Source organism: Callorhinus ursinus, unplaced genomic scaffold, assembly GCF_003265705.2.
Source record: "Callorhinus ursinus isolate GAN/ISIS: 27379988/994484 unplaced genomic scaffold, GSC_fseal_2.0 scaffold1, whole genome shotgun sequence".
In the NCBI taxonomy this organism is placed as follows: domain Eukaryota; kingdom Metazoa; phylum Chordata; class Mammalia; order Carnivora; family Otariidae; genus Callorhinus; species Callorhinus ursinus.
The window spans coordinates 118,297,134-118,315,965 of NW_027397063.1; the positions used below are offsets into that span (position 1 = coordinate 118,297,134).

Genomic DNA, 18,832 nt, shown 5'->3' on the forward strand with positions numbered 1-18,832 from the left:
GTGTGTGTGTGTGTGTGTGTGTATGGTATATATGTGGAGGCAGGGTTCTAGTGTCCAAGGAAACTGGAGTGCCAGATAGAGAAACAAAGGCAGAAGTCCAAGGTTGGGGCAAGGGAGGAGACAACAGGTGAGGCCCTCAGAGACAGCAGCAGGGCATGTGGGGGAGGAACGCTGTGGTAAGGACCCAAGAAGTGACAGTAAAAACTTCAGTTCACATCCTTCATGCTCAGAGTATTCCCTACTCTAGTTTTTTTTTTTTTTCTATAACTTCCTCAAAGCTTTTCTATAATTAACCATAGCATGAGTGAAACAGTTTAAGGGTTGCCATCCCCTGCCCTTTTGCTGCTCTGATGCAGCCCAATAGTTTGCCATCTCTATTTACTTCCTGAGTTCCTTGTCACTCTTTGATGAACAATAGGGCTGTCCCATTACTGTCTCTTCCTCCTGTCACATCAGCTGTTGAACAAGACATAAGTGCCGTGATTAGAACATCAGACTCAACACAAATTGTTAATGTTTCATTTGGCACTGTGAAGGAGATGTCACAGTTATCCATGCTTCCTATCTGGTCTTTTCCACCTCTATCTACTCTCGCATATCCAGCTGGTACCCAGAATAAACAACTGGATGAGGAGGAGGACTGGCAGCACCCTGAAACATCTCTATCATTTGACAGCCCATCAGCAACCATGTGATGGTAGCAGCTTTCAATCAGTAGCAGGGGTCGATGCAACATCCTCTGAGGGGTAGATGATGGCAAATTTAATTCAAGAAACAAGCGGGATGTATACTGAGAGCCAGATTTCTTTTCCCATCCTTTTTCACAGTTGCTATGATAATCTAAGACTTCTAAAAATAAAGCCATAAGGAAGGCACAACCAGAGCTTGCTAACTAAGAAATAATGAGGCTAAATGAACTACAGATTCATCAGCTTATAAAAGGAATGGCCCAGTGCCTCAATGGGTTGCAACACTTCTTTCCCAATATTACCCAGCCAATATCTGACTTGGGAGCCAATACTTTTATCCTGCTACTGTTTATTTCTTTAAGCAGACCCAGAAATGGGTGTTGGTGGACAAAAAAACAAAAGCAAAAACACCCAACCACCAAAGCTGCTAAAACAAAATGAGGCATACTGCAAGGGAGAGGTTGGAGTTCACTGACTGAAGTTGAAAAACTCCAAGAAGAAACACACACTCAGATGGAAAAACTACCCTCACTGGGTCTCACAGTTTTCCCATTGCAAGGACTGTGACTTAGGTAAAATGGGAGGCTGTGGCATTCTGGAAAAGATATGAACTTGGAGTAAGGAGAGTTGGGTCCAAGTTCCTTGTAGGATCTTGAACACAACACCTGGCTTCCTTGGGTTTCCATTTCCTTCATGGCAACACGGTGACAAAAATGATGCCTATCAATAGGGTTGCCAGGATGACGAAAGGCATCTGGGATAGGAAAATACTTTATGAAGCACAAAAGGCTTGTTTTCATCACCTCCTTTGCATATAGTGCTGGTTATGGGGACTAATCATTGTCTCTCTCCATGTCTGGAACCAATTAAAACATATATAGAGGAGTCAGAAGTTAGATCAAAAGTCATCTTTATTACTAGTTAAGCTGGATTTAAGAACATGGTTTGACCTGCGGCTTCTTACTGTATCTTGTAACACACTACCTTCTTTACATCTTCTGTACTGTCTTGATTATAATATAAGCTTCTGGAGAGTAGAGATTATGCGCCTCATATCTCTGTATCCCCAGAATTTTCCACAGAGCTGTACATGTAGGAGACACTCTGTCTGATAAAGGATCACATTAATCACATTTGTACTACAGTTTCTGGGTGAAGCCTCTCTCTCTACCAGACTGGGAGTTCTTGGAGGGAAGGGTTCATGTCCTTGCATTTCCTGTGCCTAGCATGATTCCTGGCATATAGTAGCTTCTTTATAAAAATGACTTGAAAGAAAATGAAAACAGAAGGGTACCAAATAGTCTAGTGCCACCCAGGGGTTGTACATAAGGAATTAAAGTAGGAAAGTATCCTAAGGATTCTTTTTATATAGCTTGTTCATTTGGGAAGATCTCAACAAGGAAACTGTGATTTGAGGATTTGAGATCGTTTTCCCCATGACAAACTTTAGCTTTTGTCTACTCATCAGGCACCCTGGCTATCTGGGAATCTGCACCCTGGATATCTCAATTAGAGTTACTCTGCTAACTGTCACTTGGTAATTAACTTAGAGTCATGACCAAAGACTGTGACATCTGATGTTTCAGTGTATAACACTGACCCTTGTTCTTCTCCCAAGAGATCCACACACCATGAAGTAGTTTCCTTTCAGGTTGCTGCTGGAATCAGTTCATAGCACAATATCCAGGCCTCCTAGACAAATATAGGAAGACTGTGAGAAATAACATCTCTACCTCCTACATCATTAAACTTCCTTGTAACTAAGGGAGATGCAGTGCTGCCAGGCTAGGATTGAAGCAGACGTCAGAATGAGATGGTATACAGAAAGGGTAGGGAATCTCAAAACATTATTCTAAGGAGTGATACTCCTTATTTCAGGGCCTTGCAGAGAATGAGGAAAAAAAAGCCTTCCTGTACAGATAAACTTTCGATGCCTCCAGGGGTATAGGTGCAACTTGAAGCTCACTTAATAGCAGCTACCTGGGTAGGGCTGCTCTGGAGTCACACCCTCTGCTCTATGTGATTCTCTCTGTGCTTTGAGAGAGGTACACATATGTGCACTCCGCTGTGTTCAACCCTGGACTACATGTTCTCTGTGGACACTGGGAGAATCCCCTGATTTTGCCCTTCTAGAACAAATCAGAATAAAACAACCTTACTTTCAAAGTCTTAAAAGAATTCAGCAAGACCTATTTCTTAACATGATGGTCAAGAAATTGGTGGTCTAGAGACAATCCTTTATCCTGGCACAAGGCCCTGATGTTCTGCCTCAGTGGGCCTCACATACCAGGCTCTGTACCACAGGGCTGATGCAGGGCAGGAAGGGCTAAACAACTTCAAAACTAGTAGTCTGGTACAACAAATATAAACCTCTGCAGCCACTAGCATTTGTGGCATTGAGCAGTTGAAATGTTGCTAGTGTAACTGAGGAACTGAATTTTGAAATTTAAACTAACTTAAATGTAAAAACTGACAAATAATTCACTTATTAGAAAAATTTTAAGTATGTGAATCTAATTTTTTAAGTGTAAATTTTGTGAAATAAAAATGCAAATCAAGTACTTCTGACAAAATGCAGTATCCAAATTGAGATGTGCTGTAAGTGCAAATTATACACAGGAAAAAAAGACCTTTGAAAAAAAGACCTGGTATGAAAAAAAAAAGAAAGCAAATACTTCATTAATAATTTTTTATATGGACTACATGTTGAAATGAAAATGTTTTGGATATATTGGGTTAAATAAAGTGTATTATTAAAATTAATTTCACCAACTTCATTTTACTTTTGGAAAAATCTACTAGAAAATGTAAAACTGTGGACTCTGAAAAACAAACTGAGGTTTCTGGAGGGGAGGAGGGTGGGGGGATGGGTTGGCCTGGTGATGGGTATTGAGGAGGGCACATTCTGCATGGAGCACTGGGTGTTATGAGCAAACAATGAATCATGGAACACTACACCAAAACAAATTATGTAATATATGGTGATTAACATAACAATAAAAATTTTAAAAATAAATAAATAAATAAACAAAAATAGAATCCTAAAAAAAAAAAAACTGTGGTTGTGTTCTAGGTCTATGAACAGTGCTGATCTAGACCACAATTTCAATCCTCTCTTCATGGAGTCTCAATTGACAATATAAACCACCCATGAAACCTACCCATTGTTCCTCTGTCCAGTCCATTCTATTTTAATGGCATGTTTGCTGGGGGTCTTCCATGTGATGGGCACTGTTCTATGCTGGGAATACAGCATGTTGGCTCTTAGCGGACATTCCAAATAGAGATGTAAACGATAACAAAGCGCAAAAAACCCCATCAGCCAACTCCATTGCTATGCAGAACTTAAACTAGGATCATGTAAAGGAGAGAGACAGGTTATGAGGAAGCTGCTGCTGGGAGGAAGTCTGAACAGCAAGGAGTCAGGCATGACAGGGGAGGGGGAATGGCCCATTAAAGGCCCCAAGCAAGGAATAAGTTGGAATACTCGAGGAAGGAAAAGAAAATTAGTGGGACTGGAGTACAGGGGTGGAATGTGGTAAGAAAGGAAATCCTAGAACGAGGACTGTACCAGGAGACTGTGAAGCCATGTGAAAGCCTCTGCCCGCACATCAACTAGGTTTAGATCTTGGACAAGTTATCCTCTTAAGATAGCACTAGTTTCCAATCAGAGAAAGACATGTATCATATGACCTCACTGATATGAGGAATTCTTAATCTCAGGAATAAACTGAGGGTTGCTGGAGTGGTCGGGGGTGGGAGGGATGGGGTGGCTGGGTGATGGACATTGGGGAAGATATGTGCTACGGTGAGCGCTGTGAATTGTGTAAGACTGTTGAATCACAGATCTGTACTTCTGAAACAAATAACGCAACATATTTTAAGAAAAAAGAAAAAGAAGAAGATAGCAGGAGAGGAAGAATGAAGGGGAGTAAGTCAGAGGGGGAGACGAACCAGGAGAGATGATGGACTCTGAAAAACAAACTGAGGTTTCTGGAGGGGAGGAGGGTGGGGGGATGGGTTAGCCTGGTGATGGGTATTGAGGAGGGCACATTCTGCGTGGAGCACTGGGTGTTATGAACAAACAATGAATCATGGAACACTACACCAAAACAAATTATGTAATATATGGTGATTAACATAACAATAAAACAATAAAAAAAATGAAGTCTTGCCATTTACAACAACATGGATGGATCTAGAGGGTATAATGTTAAGTGAAATAAGTCAGTCAGAGAAAGACAAATACCATATGATTTCACTCATACATGGAATTTAAGAAACAAAACACAGAAAGAGACAAACATAAAAACAGACTCTTAACTATAGAGAACAAACTGGTAGTCACCAGAGGGGAGGTGGGTGAAATAGGTGATGGGGATTAAGAGTACATTTATCTTGATGAGCACCGGGTAATGTACAGAACTGTTGCTGTATTATACACCTGAAACTAATATAACACTAGAATTAAAATAAATAAATAAAATTTTTAAAAATTTTATAAAATTTTTAAACAAACAAACAAACAAAAAAAGATAGCACTAGTTTCCTCATCTGTTAAATGGAGTGGCAATTACTAAAGGAACTTGCTTGTTTCAATTCTGAAAACATATGATTTTATGATTTTTCCATTAATCCTATTTTTTAAAAAAGATTTATTTATTTGAGAGAGAGTGAGAGAGAGCACAAGCAGGGTGGAGAGGCAGAGGGAGAAGCAGACTCCTGAGCAGGGAGCCCGATGCGGGGCTCAGTCCCAGGACCCTGGGATCTTGACCTGAGCCGAAGGCAGACGCTTAACCAACAGAGCCACCCAGGCGCCCCTTTCCATATCTTCTAAAGAATAAAAATCCTGTCTTGGAAAAATGAAATAAGGAAGCAAATGGAAATATCCTGACCTCTAATTCCTTTCACGATTTAGCAATTGCTTCTGTGATGCCTTCCCTTTCTCTTCCCCTTCCCATTCTGTTTTTTTTTTTAATTTTAAAGAAAATGAAAATCATCTGCTATTTACCCAACTCATTCTCATACAGTATCAAGGGGTAAACTCCTTGTCTGAAGGCTCAAGATCTGCTTCTAAGGAGCGCAATCCAAGACACTCACCAAAAGATAAATGAATGTCCTGACAGTATCAGATAAACTTTTTGAGTGAAATACAGGACATTTTTCCCCCTATGGAATTTTTATAGCTAAGTTATTTAAATAAGAATTAGGTTTTTTTTTTTTTTTAGCTCAATTGTTTTACATTTACTGCAGGTTAAAATAACAAGATATCAATGAAATAATGTGACTGTATTTGTCTGAGCCTCGTTTTCTACCTTCAGGGCTTCTACTATGCCATGGTGAGCTGCTTAGATGAGACCTCATGTGTTCAGACAAGAAAGCTGTCCAGCCACTCAAACGTCCTTTTAAGCTGGCACTTGCCAACCATGGGGCGCTGTCCATGCCTCCAGGCCAGAGTTGGAATCTTAATAATTACCATTCCAGCCCAAGCCAGAGCTTCCAACCCTCCCCGTTTTTATTCATCTCTTGCTGCAATCTGGGATACCAGGGATGACTTAGCAGGTACTCAGGTCGTCCTTTATCTTGACTCTTGGACCCTTGTTTCTCTACCTTCAGGGGAAAGTGGGCACATTCTCACTTCTTCAGCTAAGCAAGGAATTTCTAAGTAAACTATAGCATCTTTTTTTTTTTTTTTTAATCTCAGAGGGCTCTGGTACTCTCTCCAATGTCCTCCTATAATTAGCAAGCCTCACAGCAGCTTGCATGTACCTTGAGCTCTGTCCTGTGGGGACACAGTTGTTTGACTTTGAGAGAACATCTCAGGGAAATCATTAAAGCACTTATACTCATTGTTAAACAGACTCACTGAAGACAGGACAGAGGAATCTCATTCTTGCCTCTTCTCATCAACAGCACAATTATGTACCCAGCACTAGCATTCACTGGCAAGGTCAGAAGCATACCCTGTGCAGCAACTACATATGGACATGGGAATCACATCTAGAGCTCTTCCTGCCCTGAGGGCTCACCATCAATGGGCACCTCATGTCCTCTGAAGCACACAGCCCTACAGTACTTGGTCCATGCAAAACCATCCTGGGAGCTTTTATACCAGCTCAAACCACTGTGTATATATATATATATATGTATATATATGTATATGTGTGTGTGTGTGTGTGTGTGTGTGTTTTAAACACTTAGCCCTTTACTACCAACTACAGTCCTCTCTTGCCCTCACATTATGGTAAAACTTCTCCAAAAAGCTGTATAAACACAATAGTTCATTTCTTCATACCATACTTGCTCCTGGACGCACAACCACCACCTACTGAGTATCTGTTTTGAACTGGGCAATGTGTTAAGTGCTCCATATACTTAAATTAACAACTCTATGAAGCATAGCAATTATTATGGTATAGTCTGTTGAATGATGGTCTCTCAAAAGTTATGCCTATATCTTAGCCCTGAAACCTGTGAATAGGACCTTATTTGGAGAAAAGGGTCATTTGCAGATGTAATTAAGTCAAGGATCTTGAGAAGAGATCATGTTGGATTATCCAGGTGGGCCCTGAATCCAATGACAAGTGTCCTTTTAAGAGACACAAGGAAGAGGGGAAGGCCATGAGAAGACAGAAGCAGAGTCTGGAGTGATACAGTCACAAACCAAAGAACATCTTGGAGCCTCCAGAATGGAAGAGTCAAGGAAGTGTTCTCCCTTGGAGCCTCTGAAGGAATTATGGCTCTGCTGACACCTTGATCTCTAATTCCTGGCCTCCAGAACTCTGGGAGAAAAAAAATCTGTTGTTTTAAGCCACCAAGTTTGTGGTAACTTGTTATGGCAGTCACAGTTTCATAGATGGGAAAACTGATGAAGATGCTCAGGAAGAAAATGAATAGTGAGACTGGCCACAGCACACAGGGTGCCCTGAATGGTACTGTGCTACAGTCAGAGCAAAGGCAAGGAACTTACTTTGTGAGAAGCTGTTAGGATGCCTGCAACAGATAAAGGATTTATCCTCTTGAGAAGAAAGGCTCAAAAACTTCTGAGGGAGAAGAACAAAGAGAAGAGAGTCTGGTGATGGAAACAACCCAAAGAAAAGGAAGGGGATGGGGTGAACAGGAGGGGGAGATATGAAAGACAGCACTGCAAGGGCAATGTGTCTTAGGTTTTGGGAGCTTCTTGGATTCTAGCCTGGGAGTCTCTAGTGTCCATCACATTTGTAAAGGCAATGGTTACACGTTTCAGAAAACTTTCAGATTAGATTTGCTACAAAGCAAACATAAAGTTGCTGAAAAAAAAAACCCTTTTCTTCATTTAAAAAATTCTGCTCAAACTTCTCTTACTCAGAACGATCTTCCAGAATTTTGCCAGATCCTGATAAGCTAGAAAATCCCCTGCTAAAATAGCCCCCACTAATGAGGCTTATGTGCATTAATGAAAATTCCACTGAGTTGGAATCTGGGTGAGGACATGCTAGACTGTCTTTCACATTTCTTTTTTAGAATTTTTAAACAGGATTTGCTAAACAATGATACAATATAACAACAAAAGAAACAAGTTATTTAAAGACTGTACTAACATGGCAACCCATGTTTAGAAATTTTGCAATTTATGAAATGTTTTTATACCCTTCTCATTTAGCTCTCACAATAATCATCAAGGTAGATATTATTATACTCATCATCTGTGTATTATAGTTAAGGAAAGTGAAGTGGCTCTGGAAGGTTAAGTACTCTATGCAAAGAGCCATAATTAGTAAGAGAAGCAAGAGCTTTAAATCCAAATCTTATTCTCTCTCCCACCATATGTTTTAGCAAAACTGTTTCCATATAGAAAGCTGAATTTACTCATGAAGAGTTAACATTTAAATTTGCATAAAGCAACAGTTGTTTTAAGTGTGAGCATGACTTCCCTCATCTACATTCCTGCCAACCATGTAATAGAAAGTACTTGGAAAAAAAATAAAGTACTCAAAAGTCATAAAATTGTTTCTTTAACATATTTTATTCCTCAGTCTTCACTGGAATTGCTTCCAATGAGAAGGTTTTATTAAGGTATGTTTAATCTGCATAAGAGAGTTTGTTGACTTATAGAAATTTAAAAATCACAACTTAAAATATAAAAGACATTAAATCAACATGACACCTTTAAGGACCCAGTATGCCTAACTTCCTGGGTTAATGTCATATTTGAAAATGTCACTTCTTCAATTTTTCCGTGTGAATGACTTTTCCTTCAGAACCAAAGAAACCAGTTCTCCCTAGGGAACATTTGCAAATCTTTTCATAATGAAAAAAAGAAAAGATCCAATCTCAAATTCTTGATTTGCAAAAGAATTATCCAGCATGAAGTAGGGAGGAAATAGTCTTATAAAATCAAGTTCTAAAATGGACTCACTGTAGTAAATAGAGACAAGGGCCACTCTTGTGTTTTTCCTTTGCTTTATTTCTAATCCTAGCTAGTCCATTCTTTGTGCCCTTGTTATTGCTAAAACAGAGTAAAAACTAACTTCCAGTGTATCCTGAAGAGTAACACAAAACTTCAGATTCTAACACTTTCTAATTTTACAACACTGTGATTCTGCTTGTTCCCTGACATCTCTCTTGCTCTTCCTTCCTAACTCACCCTGGTTTTGTTCCAAGATCTGTTTCACCACTATGCAGCTCAAGTGATAACAGGGAAGCTGAAAGCTTCTTTCTGCTCCAAGATAGCCTTTCGTAAGTCTAAAATGGTGATTTTCAAAGTGTGGTCCCAGGACCAAAGTTTTGGCATCACTGGAAATTTAGAAATGCAAATTACTGTCCCTACCCCACATCCACTGAATCAGTAACTCTGGGGGTGGGGCCCAGCAATCTCTGTTTAAACAAGTCTTCAGGCGATGCTGTTGCATGACTAAGTTTAAAACCATTGCTCTAAGCCAGTGATTCTCAACCCCGGTTGTGTATTAGAATTGTCTAATGCCCAGTCACCACACTCCCCACTCCCTCCCCTAAAGATTCTGATTTAAGTGATGTAGGGTAGGGTTTGGGAAAGGGGATTTGTTAAAAGCTTTCTAGGTGATTCTAGTGTAAAGTCAGGTTTGAGAAACACTGATGAAAGCCAATCAGAATAATCCAGTCTAAAATACTGTACTGCAGTTTTGATGAAACGGATTCCTCCATTTCCATAAGGCTGACTGAAGACCAAATACGTCATTACCATTAGTATAGCCTCTGGTGGTAGCATGAGAGAAATGCAGGCTGATAAACTGCTCTTAGTTACTAAATAGGACATGCTCTTATTTCCTCAAGAGCAAAGTCTTTAGTAGTCTCAAGAGTGACAGATTTGCAAGGGGTGGTGGACAGACAATCCAACAGCTATTGGCAGTGAAGGCACACTCAACTGCTATGTTTTGTAAGGGAAGGGGTGAAAATCATTTGGAAAAGAATTTGTGGTAAGCCAGGATTTGAAGCCAAGCAGTTTTCATCCAGAGTCCAAGCCCTTAATATGGCTGCCACACTGTTGCTCTCTGTGGAGGTTATGAACAAGCAGTGTAAAAGGCAAGGGAAGACACCTTCAATGGCGGTGGAGGAGACAAAGATTCATTTCATATGCATTCATAATGCAATATGTTTCTAACATCTAGAAGAGCCTAAGTTTCTGGAGTCAATAGTTGTTTAGGCCCACATTGACCTGAATTTATTATTTATATAAACTCTCCCTCCTCAATCTCAGGGAAAAATTTCCTCTCACTTATCAGGAGAAACAAACCAGGAAGACAGAATACATGAGCCAACTTCAGTTAGTCCAGTATATGCAGAGCATGCAACAGCAAGCAAGATGCATTAATAATAATACAGAGCATGATTTAAGAAATATAAATGCCTGAGCATAAAGCAACACTTAACTAACTAAATAATCACTCCTTAACTCTAAGTATCCAAACAACTTCGGTTTGAATAGATATTGATATATAAAAACTTACTTTCATAAGCTCATAATTATTTTTGTCTTCTTAACGATAAAGTAGCACAGTCCATAGCACCTAGGAAGACATCAAATCTGCTAACTCAGGACTCAGTGCCTCCCCGCAGTGTCATGTTCTTAAAGGTTTGTGATGATGCTTCTTACCTTCCATTATTATTTAATTAAAAAACTGTGATACAGCCTGGGAAAAGCAGTCTTGATTATGTCAACTCCTTCCTCTGTAGAATGGGATTAATGATAATTAATGGCCCACTTGCTTTGATATTCTGAGGTATTCCAAGGATCAAATTCTGTGAAAATGTTTTGTGAACCAGAAAGTCCTATGTAAATGTTACAGTAGAGCTTCTGGTAAGGTTGTACCCCTCTCTTCTAGACAGAAGGCCCAATAAAAAAACTTCTATGTACTGTGTTATCTCACTCAACACTATCTTATGTAGTGGGTGGTGATATCCCATTTTACATATGAGGTGCATGGAGGTAAAGTAATTTATCTAATGTAAGCCACCTACTCAGTGGTAGGGCTAGGATTTGAACCCAGGTCTGTAGCTCAGAAACCCAGGTATTCTTTGCACTAGCTTCACACCTACTTTATGGTGTAAAAAAAGAAAAATGAATGCAGTATTTGTTTTTTTACAGAACTGTGAAGGTTCTCATCACCACCCTCATCCTCGTTTTCATTTGTTCCAAAGTATCATATAAAATATGTTAAACTTTCCCAAAGGGCTAAAACTGGCAGGATGAAACACTCAGTACTATACTGTGGAATGGAGCCCAAGAAATAAAAACAAATTAGACACAGTCAATTGTTATAAAAGTAAAATAAAACCTCAATTTCCCTGCCTGCCAAAGACTGCATCCCTTAGCCCCTAACAGACACAAATAGCCCATGACCATTCGTTGTGATGCAGTAATCCAGAGAGCCTGGATTTCTTGATTTCTTGATTACTTTCTTTCTCTTTCTCTTTCTCTCTTTCTTTTTCTTTCTTTCCTTCCTTCCTCCCACCCTTCCTTCCTTTTAGCTTCACCTGACATCACTAATAGGATGCAAACTTTATCAGTCATGGGTTAGAACCACTCATAACTAGCCACAGGGACAGCAGAAGTGCCACACACTGATTTTTTTCTGTGTGTGGTGGAGGCACCAGGCAGGATGGAAAAAATGGGCATGAACAAAGAGGTCAGAGAGACCTGGGTATGAATTTCAACTCCATCACTTGCTATGTAGTCACCCTGGGCCAGTCCTTAACTTACTCATCCGTTAACACTTCTTCATCTTGAAGCATTTGCCTCTGGAATGAATGAGATGATATAGGTAAGCTGATAAGCAGATGTTTGTGAACACAGTTGGCACTCAGGAGTGAGCAGACTCTCTGATGATAAAGACAACTCATGAACTCACTCATGTGCATTAGTAAGCAATTGCTTTTCCGTTTCGTTTTTTTTTTTAAACAAATTCTGTAGTAGACTAAAGAGAACTATAAATTGTTACTATTCTTCCCTTTGAGAGTTGGAGTCCAATACCTCTCCCCTTGAATAAGGGATGGTCTTAATGACTCCTCTGGCCAATACAGTGTGACTGAAGTATTGCTCTTGGGTTTCCCAGCCTAATTCATAACAAGACTTGTAGGTTTTGCCCTGGCCTCATAGCTGTGAGCTGCCATGTAATAAGTCTGACTACCCTGAAGTCACTATGCTGTGAAGAAGCCCCACTTAGTCACGTGAAAAGGCCTCAGGGAAAAAAGATGTCGCGTGGGCCCCAGGCTGGTCCAGCCTCCAGCCCAGATCTCAGACACTGTGGAGTCTCTACCAACCCCTACCCAAATGGCAGGTGCATGAGCAATATAAATGACTGTTGTTGCTTCAAGCTACAAAATTTGGGGGTTGTTATGCAACAAAATGTAACCAGAACACTCTACCAGGTTTTCCCCCCAAATTAAAAACATAAATTTTCTGAGTTACATAAGGTAACATAGTAAGTTTATATTGACCCTGTAGTTCTCAAGTCTGTTTCAGACACTGAAAAAATAACATATTGTTTGTGGACAGCTTTAATCCAACTATAACTTAATAATAACTGGCTGAGGAATGACATATACCAGCTCTTGAGTGCCTATGTGTGCCAGGATTTAAGTTAGCTTGGGTTTTACTAAATATCCAATTCTCTTAAGAAAAAAATGCTATGCATAACAAGCCCTCAGCTCTATGAAATTGTGAAAAACATTCTCTGAAGTCAGACTAATTGACCTACTGCCCCAGTGCTTGACCCTCCCAGCTCTACAAATCTGGACTCCCACAGCCAGCTACCTTGTAACCAGGGTTGTTTAAGAGACACCACCACCTACCTCCTAACTAGCTGGAATCTACCTACACTGGGCTGCTTGCATTTCCAGGCAAGACTGCAAACAATGAAACTGTTAAGACAAAGTTGATTTCTGCAGATACCTAGTTAATGTTTAGGGAAAACCCCTTCAGTTTTCACACATGCTCCACTTGGGAGGATGGGCCTCATTAGCATAAGACTTGATCTCTGACTCACGGAATACTTAACTGAAGCCTTTCAAATCATATAGGACCTTATAACATTACACAAACTTCAGGGCGTACAATCAGCACAGGTGAACTCAAACATTTTGCTGCTTTCCAAATCTACTAAGCTCTCTTTCATTTCCTGTTTCTTCCTCCTGCAAAGCCTGCTTCCCCTTCTTGGGTAGGGTGAGGGATGGATGTGTGTGTGTGTGTGTGTGTAATCCTGTGTGTGTGTGTGTGTGTGTGTGCGTGTGTAATCCTATTTAACTTTCAAATGTCCACTCTCCCATCAAGGCAGAGTTAATTATTCAGTGATGACATTCCTTCTTCAATCTATAAAATCTTTTTTCTAACAATCAAGTTTAACATTTAAAAAAAGGTAACAGATACAGATGTAGTGAAAAGAAGGGCCACATGTACCCCAATGTTCATAGCAGCAACGTCCACAATAGCCAAACTGTGGAAGGAGCTGAGATGCCCTTCAACAGACGAATGGATGAAGATGTGGTCCATACATACAATGGAATATTACTTAGCCATCAAGAAAGGATAAATACCCACCATTTGCATCAACATGGATGGAGGTGAAGGAGATTATGCTAAGTGAAATAAGGCAAGCAGAGAAAGTCAATTATCATATGGTTTCACTTATTTGTGGAACATAAGGAAGAGCAAGGAGGACATTAGAAGGAAGGGGAAAATGAAGAGGGGGAAACCAGAGCGGGAGATGAACCATGAGAGACTATGGACTCCGGGAAACAAACTGAGGGTTTCAGAGGGGAGGGGGTTGCGGGGATGGGTTAGCCTGGTGATGGGTATTAAGGAGGGCATGTACTGCATGGAGCACTGGGTGTTATACGCAAACAATGAATTATGGAACACTACATCAGAAACGAATGATGTACTGTATGGTGACTAAAAAAGGCAACAAACCCACAGTTCTATAGGATGCATGGAGAAAGAACATGAGAGAGTCCATATAAGTTGGCAGTTGTTTCACCAGGCTGAAAACAGGGTGATGTGATCTGTGTTTCAAGGGACTAGAATTCAGTGGCAGAAATAAATTAATTAAAACACCTAACCAAAATGCCTTCTATATGTTAAGTGCTTTGCACTGGAGGTGCAACATAACCTGAACTGATAAATTCTAAGGGGGAACTGGTGATTTGCATCTCAATCTCTTATGTTATTTTCTTGGCAAAAGTTAAAAAGGAATCACCCAGTCTAAGAAAGATAGGTCTTCTGTATACTTCAGCAAGAACCAGACAAGCAGAATGAACTCCAGGTTTTTCCAACTCAATGGCTTTGGTTTAACCTGGAGTGGGCAATGTCTATTGTCCTAAGTGGATAAACCTGAACATCAAACTCACCAACTGGTATTGGCTTTTACATTCATTCAGTAACAATTCCAATTCTAAAGGTTATATAGTCACTCTGGGGCACCTGGAGATTTGTGGCACAACCCCCAAAACACATGAGCAACATGCATAAAGTCATAATCAAACACTTTTCATTCTACCATCAAACCTAAAGAAATCACATTTTTATCACTCGTTATTTAAGGACACACATAACTAAGCAAAACATTCCAAGCCAAAGGCTGTATAGTCACTGAATGGTAATGGGTTCTATGTGACAATATCCACAAAACACAGTCTACCATTCCTTCTCCATGAGGAACCTACAGAAGCCCATACTGGAACCCTTTACTCTGCCACAAAACCAAGAGCAATAATGTTTTTGACACTCTAACTATTCGTAACATGCCAATTTAGAATTATTATAACAGTCTACATTACAACTGAGGCCCAAACAACAGGATGACTTAATGCTTGATACTTTAAGTACCCAGACGAAGCAGAGAGAAAATTTTCTATTGAGCAAACCCTGGTCTTCCTCCAGAAAATGTTTAAGTTTCTGGCACTGGACAAATAATAACAATGGTATATTCTAGAAGAAATGCAATATCAACTTACTTAACAGTTGGCAATAGAGGGCCTGTAAACTTCTCTTCATGGTATCATCTGGTCCTGCTTGTCCTCCAGTTTATTCATGATTCTGTCTAGAAAATTGGGAAAAGAAAATTGTTACACCTGGCAAACATAATTCAATTCAACAAGCAGAAAGAATTCCACTCAACATGATCCTGGTTGTAGAGCCTAAAATCCCTGACTCTGAGGAGGAAAATCCTTGGAATGGATATACCACAGTCTAATTTACAATGGTAAATTAGATGTTATATAAATACCAATTGATCAATTGGTTAAAACCTGAAACTATACATATCACTAAAGGAAACTCATGGGCAACCAGACAGTGAGTGTCTGACTTAGGAACTTTTGAGGACTTCCAATTAACTCCCCCGTGAATCTCTAGTTTTTAAACAGGAAAAACAAAAAATTTCTAATCTTATTCCCGTTACGGTGTTCAACCAAACAAAACAACCCAAAAAGGTTCACCACACTTGAAGTTATATTTACTTTAAGTAACTTTTCCATTATTTTCTGGTTATAACGGATAATCCAGTATAGAACATTTGGAAAATACAGCTAAATGAAATAGAGATAATATATAAGAAAATACAAATTACCTATCTCTGCAGCCTTTCAGTGTGCACTTCTATTGGTCTATCTCATTTTATCTATTATATTTTTTGTTTGTTTTTAAGTAGGCTCTATGCTCAATGTGGGGCTTGAACCCACCACCCTGAGATCAAAGTCATATGCTCTACTGAGCCAGTACATTGTACATTCTAATTTTTCTTCCTAGCAGAAAAATCTTCTCGTGTTTATTTTAAATGGCACACAGTATTTCCTTAACATAACTTCTCATTAGACTACAGCCTACTCAATGATGGAAATTTATAATTTCTTTACATCCTTGCCAATAAATAGCAAATATTTCATCTCATTATTTTAATTTGTATTTTATAAGTTTATTAATCATTTGTCTTTTTAAAATTTTTAGTTCACATTTGATAAAGATTCCTTTTTTTTTGGACAAAGATTGTTTAGTAAGGCTCCTGAACCTTCTCCTAGGTCCATCCATGAACTTCCTTATAAAGCCTAGTTTTAGCAAGAACTAGATTAGCAAACTGCTAAATCAGTTTGACCAGAACCCTCTACTCTCAATATCTGATCAGGTTCCTTATCCTCCATCAATCCCCAGGTGATAATTACCCTGGCCTGTCTTTAGCAAGAATCTTATTAGGTTAGTTTAGCCAGAACCCTTTACCCCTGATGCTTCCTCTTAGTAATTTTCTATCCACTGGCCAACCCCCTCCAAACTTGGCTATAAATGGCCACCTGCCCAGGTTGTATTTGGAGTTGAGCTCAATCTCCTCCACTGTAAAATCCCATTGCATCGTTCCCTATACCTATCCTGATGGTCCTGAATACAGCCTGACTCACCATCTTTAACAAATGTCACTGAATATCTTTTTCTTTAACACTTTAATGATTCTCTACTGCCATGCTGGGTTATTTTCTCATAATACCTCAAGTGAAACTAATTTATCTTTCAAATGTTTTTATTGAGATATAATTCATGTATTATAAAATTCAGCCTTTGAAGTATACAATTCAGTGGTCACTAGTATTATTCAAGTTGTGTAACCATTATCAGTACCTAATTCCAGAACATTTTTCATCAGTCTAAAAAACAAAAACAAAAACAAACCCCCCAAAAAACAAAAAACCAACCAAACTAAAAAAAAACCCCAAAACTGCTACGTTTATTAGCAGTCATTTCCCTTCTCCCCTCCTCCCAGTCCCTGGCAACCACTGATCAACTATAGATTTGCCCATTATGTACATTTCATATAAATAATATATAATGTATAGTTTTTCTATCTGGCTCTTTTACTTAGCATAATGTTTCTTAGGCCCACCCATGTTGTAAATCATGCTTTCCCCCCCTTTTTGTAAGAATGAGAAACACAGACAAACACACACACACACAGCCATGCTTAGAGAGGCCTTCCTTAGTCCAGGGTTACATAAACAGTTGCCTGTATTTTCTTTTGGTATTTGTGGATTTCCTTTAGATCTGTTTCTGGACTTTGTGTTATATTTTACATCTCTGTTTGCTCATTCTTCCACTATAACAAAAAGCGTTGTTTAAATTAAACTCTTGGTAAAGTTAATCCCCCCATTATTACTCTTTTTAAGATTTATCTTGTTCTCTGAATGTTTTTCCCTTAAATTAACTTATCATTTTATTAAATTCCAGAAAAAGTATCATTGGTATTATAGTTGTACTTATCTTCTACTTGCTTTAAAGACTTGATCTCTTCAAAACCAAGTGCGGTGAGGAGATAGATAATATTTTAAAAGTTGTAGCTCTGAAGATCAGAAGAATTTAGAGAGAGAGAAGCACTTTTTTGGGGTGTATGCACAATAGCTCAATGACTATGTAAAGCCCCACCCACCGCCCTAAGTGTGATCTGGATGAGGAAGAGGGAGAGAAAGAGATAAATTTTTCTCCATTATAAAATAATAGATTTCAGTTCTGACAGGCTAGGAAAGAGGGGTTAAGCAGTCCAGAAATCAGAGGCTGAAGAGATGATACACAAGACATGCTGAGAGATGAAAAAGAGCAATTCCAAAAGACAGAAATAGGTGGGACCTAAGAATAAAAGATAAAATGAGAAATTCCCCAGGGAGGAACGTATAAACTTTAAACTTTAAAATATATCAAATTTTTCATTCCTTGTTTTATGCTGTTTTTACTTATACACTACATCTATTCTCCCCCACAATGCTTATCTACCAATAGTACCTTCAAAATCTCAGCAAAAGTCTTATACAAAATAGTCTAATAAGTGGTGCTCAGCTGGGCAATGACAAAACAGAGACTACGTCTTAAGACAAGGGTGACCAGGAACAGGAAGAGGGCACAGGAGTCATAAGCAATGGTTAGTGGGCATCTATGGAGGACTGAGGACATTGTAAGTGCTCAATTATAAAGCAAGTAAACATATGAATGAATAAATAAATGATTAAGTAACAGGAGAGCAGAGAAATAGTTGTTTATATTGATCAGGGCGAATGTAAGCCCCTTAGTCATCTCTAGAAATGCTTAGAGGTTTCTGAAGAAATGTCAGATTTTTGACAATACATGCAATAGAACCATTTTATTCACATATCAGAGAGAAACAACTGAGCTCATAAATCCAGGACACTTGGTATATCTGGCTTACACAGGATTATCCCAACTACAAGTACCATATGGCTTGTATTTATTCAAAATTAATTTTTATTTAGATCTTTTTGTGGATTTTGTAGTTTTGTACTGCTTTTCCTTTACTTGAGTTCTACAGTCAGTCAAATTCATTCCTAGGCATTTATATATATATACTTGCCACTGTGATGGAATTTCTGCTTCCATTACAACTTTGAATTACCTCTATATGAAAATGACTCAGTTTTGTACACTCATTTTGCGACCTAGCCAAACTCACTTAGTTCTAATGATGGTTTCTCACCTGAGTCTCTTGGGTCAGTTGTTCTGCTTTGGATAGACACAATGGAGAGGCACAATGAGATTCCATCTAAAGCCATTTTTTAACCAGATAGTAGGAAATATTAATTGTATCTGTTCCCTCAGGGAATAACTTAGGACCTCCAAGGGTGACAACGAATTTCTGGGA

At 39.1% G+C, this 18,832-nt stretch overlaps 1 protein-coding gene across 14 annotated transcripts in view; it reads right to left on the bottom strand.

Annotated features, from left to right (window-relative positions):
* The window catches only part of TMEM108 (transmembrane protein 108), a 747,136-nt gene that overhangs the window by 167,846 nt on the left and 560,458 nt on the right, over nt 1-18,832 (bottom strand). For 13 of the 14 annotated variants that reach the window (XM_073899983.1, XM_073899979.1, XM_073899974.1 and 10 more), the window contains one exon: nt 15,159-15,244. In XM_073899983.1, coding sequence (XP_073756084.1) covers nt 15,159-15,198 — 40 coding nt within the window. In that variant the 5' untranslated portion in view covers nt 15,199-15,244. The remainder of the gene's footprint in view (nt 1-15,158; nt 15,245-18,832) is intronic. The other variant, XM_073900016.1, reaches the window with a different exon arrangement.